Source organism: Austrofundulus limnaeus, unplaced genomic scaffold, assembly GCF_001266775.1.
Source record: "Austrofundulus limnaeus strain Quisiro unplaced genomic scaffold, Austrofundulus_limnaeus-1.0 Scaffold28, whole genome shotgun sequence".
NCBI lineage: Eukaryota > Metazoa > Chordata > Actinopteri > Cyprinodontiformes > Rivulidae > Austrofundulus > Austrofundulus limnaeus.
Window position 1 is genome coordinate 428851 of NW_013952430.1, and position 8814 is coordinate 437664.

The following is an 8814-nucleotide window of genomic DNA, read 5'->3' on the forward strand; positions in this document are numbered from 1 at the left end:
ATATTTATGTTTGTGGTTGTAATGTGACAAAATATGGAAAAGTTCAAGGGGTATGAATACTTTTGCAAACCACTGTATAAAGTCATTTGCGCTAGGTTGGATAGAGGAGGTAGGTAGCTTCAGTAGCTACTGTTGTGTGTTGTTTTCAATATTTTCACTCCCCATCTGTCCATAATGTGTCGACGCCCTCATCCAAATCCATACATAAGTCTGTGGAGGGAGCATTTCACCCTAAAGATATGAAGATACAGTACATTTAACTTTTAAATGTACCTACAACATCTACAGAGTAACGTCTAAAGAGAGTTTTCTAGAAAGGAGGTTTAATAAACTCTGTGTTTATCAATAAATTTAGAGTTAATTTAACCAGGGTGTAGACACTCTGGGCTTTTGGTTCCACAAAGGCTGATTCCACTGAGGTTAAATAACTCAGACTAGCTTAACCTTGAGTTAAGTGTGGGCTTGTGTGCTCTGATACATCAATTCACCACAGCAACAGCAGAAAAAACAAACAACAAAATACAGAGTTGAGCCGATTTCAGTGCTCCTTGAACAGAAACACCCTTGATGTCACAGACCATCACACCTGGTAACAGACTCTAGAGCAGGAATGTAACACTCATTTTCACTGAGGGTCACATGAGCATTATAGTGGCCCTCAAAGGACCAGTTGTAATAAACTTTGACGTTTTGTGTTTAACTTCATCTAAACAAAAAATTTCACATTCCTCTGTAAATTACACTGATTGACTGGCTGAGCACCACTAACAGACAACAACTGAACTCTGTGGTATTTCCTGCACAGAAACAAAGTTTTAACATGTCTTACAAACTCTGAGAAGTAAAATACGAATAACTAAATGTGAAATAAATAGAGGTGGGCAGTAATGAAGTAAATTTACTTACATTTACATACTTCCATACAGATTTTGAGAATTTGTACTTTTCTTGAGTAACCTGTTTATTTAACTTTTTACTTTTCCTCCACTACATTTTAACAGAATTCCTCTAAAGGCTTTAGACATTAGTTACTTTTTTAGCCATGTTTGTATAGTTTACTTCAATTTTGTTCCACCAATACACTAAAATTACACACTACACCCCTATACAGTAGGTGGCAGTATGCAGCTTTAAACTGGTTGCAAGGAGGAGAAGAAGAATTTTTGTCCTATTAGTGTTGCCTTACAGGTAAACTGGGTATAGATGTACTGGACATGTTTCCTCACTATTGTGGGTCTTTGTTTCGATCTTGGTTTGTGCTCCTGATTTTAACATGGACTCAACTCATTTCAGACCTAAGTTAGAGCGTTTTAGACCTTTACTTCCTTTTAGTCCTTGAAGTGGTGCCGATGTAGACTAAATGAACTGATAGTTCTTGTAGAGATTGCTCTTCTTCTGAATAAATGAAAACTATGTAACACAGTTTACACTTAAATTAAAAATATTTGACCAACTGAAAACCGGACCAGGACTTGAGAGAGATGAATATGATTTAGATTTTTATTCCTGTGACTGTATGACCCACAGGAGACATTAACAGCAGTCATAATTTCATTCCTCGGCTTTAGCAGCTCCTTTAATTCCACAGCTGATGCTGCTAAAAATGACAGATTTTCTTTTCTGGATCTCTGAAAGCAGGACTTCAGTCTTCAAACTCGTAAAGTTCTTCTTTTTACTTTGCGATGTATGAATGGACACTTCCTGGTATGTGGGGCAGGAAACATAGCCTTATATGGTGTTTTTGGGGTAGGGTAATTATGCTAATCACCTCTCCCGAGCACCTGGATACGCATTCATCAGTTTACGCAGCTCATTTACACACTTTTCCTGAAGATAGAAGAGTTTATTGAATCTGACGTGACATGTTCGTACGAACCCTTCGTACGAATAAAAAGTAAGAGAAACTTAGGATAAGAATACGAACATGTTCTTGCATGAGGCCCAGTGTTTTTGAGCGTGCACTATCGTAGGTGTAGTTTATGGTAAATGTTGGCTTTATAGCAGCATACGCTTATTTTAAGATATTAATAAATTTTTGAAGCGCTCCTTAGTCCATGAAATGTAGGGGCAGGCCACATTTAGCCCACGGGCCTTGAGTTTGAAGAATACACTCTAAAGTTTCACTTTCCTCTCTTTCTGAAACAGAAATCCTAGAGTTCATTTAAAATCAGGGTTAACTTAGAGTTTTCACTACCTGCTTATGGAATCCCCCAAAAAGATTGAGTGACTTTATTGATATTGTGTTTTTGACAATAAAGCCAAAAAGCAGAGAATCAGTACACATGTGTGAAAAATTCCACAAACAGACAACCTTTATTTTGTTTTCAGACCAAGTAAAGTTCCCATCTGCTGCGTGCACCCTACAAAACAAGGCAAAATGATTCCCTGCAACCTAAACCAGCTTGAAGAATTATAGGAAATCAACCTGCACACTCGGAGAGGAGACCATAAGTAAGGAAAACTCATAAGTTACTGCAGATGTTTAGTAAACATGGTGAGTTGAATTGAGGAAGCTGAATCTCATATGAGGAGAGAGGAGGACCAAAACAGATGTCCTTCAGTTCAACTTGCTTGAATTCATGAGGAGAAATTAATCTTTTTTTTTTTTGCATAAAGAAACCCCTACTTAACCCACAGCTCAGATAAAAAAGCATCTGTGATAGAACACACAGATATTCAGACAAATAAATCATTTATTAAAGTTTTTTTATTTCATCATCTGTGTTTGTAAAGTCAGTCTAATGTTCTGCTGTCAGCCTTTTACTGTTGCTGGTAGTTTGGTAAATTTTGTTGCTGAACACTGATATAGAATAGAATAGAATAGAATAGAATAGAATAGAATAGAATAGAATAGAATAGAATAGAATAGAGTCCACCTTCTTGCAAGTTGGTAAAATCTGCCACAAACACTTAAACTTTTAACCAGATGAGGGAAGTGTTGTGCTGCTTTTACATCTTTGTAAATGTGTAATTCTTCTAAATAAAATAAAATTAACTTGCAAAATGGTTTCACTGATAAAAACAACACATGTGAAAGTTGAAATGCTTACAGGTTAGACATAGGCAGACCCAGAGGCTGCTGAAACTACACTGACCCTGTCCTGTGTGTGCTGGGGGGGTACTACTGTGTGTCTAAATTGTTCAGAGACTCTCATTAAGATTTAATAGGAGTTTTCCTAAACAGTGGTTTTCTTTTTTGCCACACTCCAAATAAATCAGACCAAGGAAGAATCCAAGTAATTAATTTAATTTTGCAATACACAGTTGTTTTTACTGTGATATTTAAAAAAAATCCCTTTAGTTGTGCTTCTGCATGGTCGGGAAGTATGGAGCTAATTTGGGGCCAAACAACTGAAAATGAAAAAAAAAAAAGGTTTGAAACCACACCCCCTGTCATCTGAGGCCCCGCCCCCACAACAAACAAGGCCAAAACATTCTGCTGTAAAACAAAGTGCAATTTTAACACCCAGAGAGTTGAATTTAACTCTGTTTCAGGTAATATTTGGTTCCATTCAAAATCAGTGTAAAAACCTTTCAGAGGAAAAATCAACAAAGAAACGAGTAAATGATTTAACACTATAGCTTGTTTACACTCTACAGAGTTAGAATGTTATTTTTATGGAGGTATTTTACGCTACATCTACTTTAAAAAGTACACTTTATTGTGTAATACTATCATTTTTTTAACAGTGAGTATAAAAATAAAAGAATAAAAAATAGAATCTGACATGTAGTTTTGAGCTTATTTACAGTCTCAAATCTTTCTTTTTCAGTTTGAAATCTCTTTTTTTGTCTTTTTTTTTTGTTTGAAGTCTTTTTATTTTCCTGTTTCAATTTTTTCCAGTTTCAAATCATCTTTTTTTCAGTTTCAAAATTTTTCTTTCATTTAACAAAAAAATGTCTTAAAAAAACTTATGGCCACAATTAGCGCCACACAGAAGTGCTACACGTAGCTGCAGATTTGTGTTGGAACTGTGGTATTTATGAAGAAACACAGATCTTTGATTGCTTGCTGATCCCTGTTCTCTTTAACAAAGTGAGGTTCTCTCAGACTTCTACCCAGTCTCGTCTCTGACCTGTCTGGCTGAGCTGTGAGGTACTCCGGCTCCGTCTTGACGGCAGGATGGCAACGACACGTTGGCTCAGGCTGGAGCGCCGCTTCTTGATCCCGCTCCCCAGACTCCCGAGTGCCGTGTCCGACTGGCTGCCGTCGGCGTGCTCCATGCCGTAGATCTCCCCGCTCACGCTGGTGCTCTTCATCATGTGGCGGCCCGATGCACGCATCGCTCGGCTGAGGGTCACGTTTGACAAAACGTTAGTAAGTCGATGCTACAGACAGAGGACATGTCGGAGCGGGAAGTGGGCGGTACCTGAAGCGTCCCCGGGGTCTCTCTGACTGGATGGACATGTAGCTGGTGCTACTGATGCGAGAGGCACTGCTGGTACGAGAGATGGCTGACACATCACTGACATCACTGTCTGAGGACTTATGGGATATATTTTCACTATTCCTCCTCTGGTCCTTATAGAGCTGCAGGAACCAAACACAAGACAGGATACAAAGGGTCTCAGGTGAACACTGTTACAATGAGTAAACCAAAGCAAATCCTGCCTTTAATGTCTGTGTTACATTAAATAAAAACCGTCAGCCACCTCTCGTTTGTTCTTGAGGGCTTGGTCCAGGTCTTGTTGGCTGGAGGTGGGGGCAGCTGACATCCGGTTAGAATGAACCCTCATCTGGAGCTGACGAACACGCTCCTCTGCTACCAGGGCTGCATGAGCAAAACAAAACAAAAAACATGAGCAAACGGACGATTAGCTTTCATTAGACTGAAGCTGAATGAGGACAAACACAAGACAGATGAAGCAGAACCTCCAAAACCCATCTAGAACCCACCACACGTAATGCTGATGAACTATAAATGACGTGGTGCTTAGACCAGGGGTCTTCAGCGTTTTTTTTTTAGTCTAAAACCCCCAAACTGATGGAGACAAAGCAAGGACCCCTATAGTGTGTAATCTCATTAGCTGACTGCTATCATTAAGAGCTGCAGTGTTGTAGAAGTATTGACTGAAATACATTATTTTATGTCTCATGTTGAGTTCATGGTGATGCGCGTTTAAAGACCGAAATAAAAATAAATAAAAATAAAAGAAATTCATCCCCCTGCAATAACCTCAGTGACCCCATCACTGAAGACGTCTGGCTTAGACTGGTCCCATTGTCCTCCGACAGCCAACTGATCAGGTGAGATCTGTCAACATGTCTGTCTGTAAGCAAAATAATTCCTGAACCACCTCTTTTGAGTAATAACTGGATGTGCGTCTATTACTGACTAACTTTTGTTAAACTATAAGAATGCTGAAACCCAGAGTTCTTTTAAATCAAGTTTTAAAACTTAATTATTTAGAGTTGCCTTTTACTGTTCTATTTTAAATATTAATTATAACATCATTAATTTCAGTCTGTGGTCCAACTTTTCTGTATTGTCCTATTGTTTTATGTAGGTAAAGCCAAGTGTTAAACCCATTCTCACTCCCAAGTCGTCACATATTGATGCTTTTTCCAAAGTTCCCTCTGCGTCCAATTTTGACACGTCGGGTACTCCCCTTGCGTCAGTTTTTGATGAGATGGGGCGGGATCTGTTGTTATAATTTCTGAAAGTGTAGAAAATGCACAAAAACTACCGTCCCAAAGCCTAAAATTACCTTTATTCATTTTAGACATCCTGTCACTGTCCCTAGTACCTAAAACTAACCATTTTTAGAAAATGTAGGAAATTCACGTCAACTGCGTGTTCCAAAGCCTAAAATTACCTAATGTTCACTGTAGACATCCTATCCCTGACCCCAGTACCTAAACTTAACCATTAATCCTGATCCCTCATGTTAACCTCAGACCCCTGACCCAAAGACCCCTGGTGGCGCGATCCGGAAAAAGCCAGCGGCAAGGATTGACGCCAGGGGGGTCACCCGACGAGTCAAAATAAGACGCAGAGGGAACTTTGGAAAAGCGTCAATATGTTGACGAGTCGGGAGTGAGAATGTGTTAGTAAAGCACTCTGAGTTGTCTTGTCTCAAGGGGAAATTACAGATTTCGATTTCATGTTCTTATTTTACTTAATTTATCAAAACCTAAGGCAGGTGTATCAAACTCAGTTACACAAAGAGACCAAAATTCCAAACTTGGTTTGAGCCAAGGGCCAATCTCTGTCAGTATTTATTGAAAAAAATTTTTTTTAATGTTTTCCGTTTTATTCTTACAGAATTTCCCCCCCTTTTTTCTGATTGTATTTTATGCAGCATTTAGAACATTTATTCTCTAACATACAAAGAAAAACAGTTACATTTAGAAACAGATATCATTAGCATTTATCTCTCAGACCTTACACTCTACTCACAACTATTTTATTTACTATTCATTAGAGATACATTTGATCGCAACCCAACAAATCAGTTAAAAAAAGAAAACCTAAATGTCCAGTTATTTGACTATCCTAATAGAAGAGAATACAGAATTAAAGTCAACGACTGTGGAGAAAAAAACTGCACTAAATGCAGAGACAAAAAGAGAAAAAATAATACAATTTAAAATTTGAAATATTTGCTTTGTGGCCGGAAAAATGTTAATGAGGTCCGGATTTGGCCCACTGGCCTTGAGTTTGACACATAAATAATTACAATTAAACAGTTTTTACACTTCTAGATCTATTTCCACTTGTACTGATCCCATAGTGAAATAAACTAACTGGATTATCACTAACAATTAATAATAATATTTTCGACCATGTCTGTTTTACATAATCAATTAAAACCCAGTAAACTTAAAAAATGAAATAAAAAACTCAATCAAATCCAATACGTTATTTTCACACTTGTCAGAGTGGATTGATGAGCTGATCACCTTCTTTTATTCAGGAACAATCGTTTGTCCTCCTACCTTGTTCTACAGTACTGGTCTGGGGGGGAAGCTGGGGGAGCTGCCTCACTCTGCGTGCCGCCGAAGACGCCGCCACACCGCCTTGCAGGAGGCCCCTGACACAAACCAAGGTGACAGTAAAGATTACGGAGAGAACAGACCCGGAGAATCAACAAAAGGGAGACTAGAAGCAGAGCTGGTGGAGAGCGGAAAGGTTAAGTGGCCCGGGAACATCTTTAACGGCTCCGGTTAACCTGTTCACAAAAAGTCTTTTACAATGTGTATGGAGGTAAATTTGTGTTTTTATTATTCAATCAAACAAAAAGCATCTTCAATCAAAAAAAAATTGCTTTTTGTTTGATTGAATAATAAAAACAAAAATTTACCTCCATAAATGTGTGAGGGAAAAAACAAACAAAAAAAATCACCTGAAAGTGCACAAAAAAATCTCAGCAGAGACACGGCTATGAGCAAATAAAGCTGTTGTAAAGGAAAAAAAAATAAAACAACACAATAGAGCCATCGGAAACATTCAGTGTTTAAATAAGACACCAGCATCAAAACAGTGAAGTGAAGCAATCAGCAGCTAGTTGGGGGTGGGGTGGGGGGGGGGGGGGTGGCCGGGGGGGATCATGTAGCCAAACAGAGCAGCAAATCAAGATTTAAACAGTGAAACAACACAGGCTTCAAACACAATCCCATCATTTTTCCACATCTTCATTCTTTCTAACCCACTCCCACAGAGATCCAAGAAAAGCTAATCATCCTAACATGACTGCAGTTTAAACAGCTCTGACATCATTTATCATTCAACTTAGGTGAAAAGGAACAAAAAACAGTGGACAATAATATGTTTTTTATTCCATTACAAAAAATGTTAATAAATATTTTTTATTGTATCATCAGTTTTACTTATTTAATAGAAATTTCTTTCATATTTGTCATCATATTGACAAGCAGTCGGATTTTCAGAGTAAAGCAAAAGACTAAATTAAATCTGTTTTTTTTTTTCAGAGTAGCTATCATTGTTTTTGATGAAGATTAAATGGTTTAACAGACCACATTTAGCAAAACAAACATTAAATAATTAAATGGATGTATTTTTTCAGGAATGCAGAAGCAAAAACTTCTATAACAAACACACACACACACACAAAAAAATACACTGCAGCAACCCACAGCGGGATGCAACAAACACATCCATAAAAAGTCTCCACTTTTTCCACAAGTTTAAACAGATCTGAATCTCCATTCATTCATGCGGGACGCCCCCACTCTGACGCACGAACACTCACAAGTATGTACAATCGCACAATGTGTCAGCAGGCAAAACTCTGAAAGTAAACAGCAGGAAATCAACAGTGATCAGTTCCAATGATCAAAAACCTGATCACACTTTTACTAACTATACTAAGCATTTCGCACTAATTTCATGTTTCATATTTATTTCTTTTTTGTGTTTTATTTCTTGTTTCTTTCCAGCGTTTCTTTATTCCCTGTCAGTTTTGTTTTCCTGTCTCTGCTACGGCTCCGCCCACACAGTATGGTCCCTTTATATTCTGTCTCCAGTCCTCGTGTCTTATCAGTTCACTTCCCCAAGTCAGTCTGGTTGTCTCCACGTTAGTTTCCCAGAGCTTTTGTTTATGAATATTTTATGATGCCACAAAAACCCTTTACTTTATATCAGTTTTTGTGTTTTACCTTTTTTTTTGTCTGCTCCCTGGGGTTTTTTCCTGCACACAACCTGACACTAATGTTTATAAAGCCTATCATCCAGCAGAGATGAACTTTAAGATGTTACTTTTTATTGGTTTATGGACAGTGCTGGTTCTAGCCATTTTGGTGCCCTAGGCGAGTTGAAGCGCACCCCTTCCCCCAAACTATGTCCCACCCAC

General features: G+C 38.2%; 1 protein-coding gene across 1 annotated transcript in view; it reads right to left on the reverse strand.

Moving 5' to 3' along the window:
- LOC106515312 (regulating synaptic membrane exocytosis protein 1) overlaps positions 1-8814 on the reverse strand; it is a gene marked incomplete at its 5' end in the record, with an annotated part of 131292 nt that overhangs the window by 12303 nt on the left and 110175 nt on the right. Inside the window, 4 exon segments of the mRNA XM_014005028.1 lie at positions 4077-4291; positions 4371-4531; positions 4654-4772; positions 6941-7035. Of these exon segments, the coding sequence (XP_013860482.1) occupies positions 4077-4291; positions 4371-4531; positions 4654-4772; positions 6941-7035 (590 nt within the window).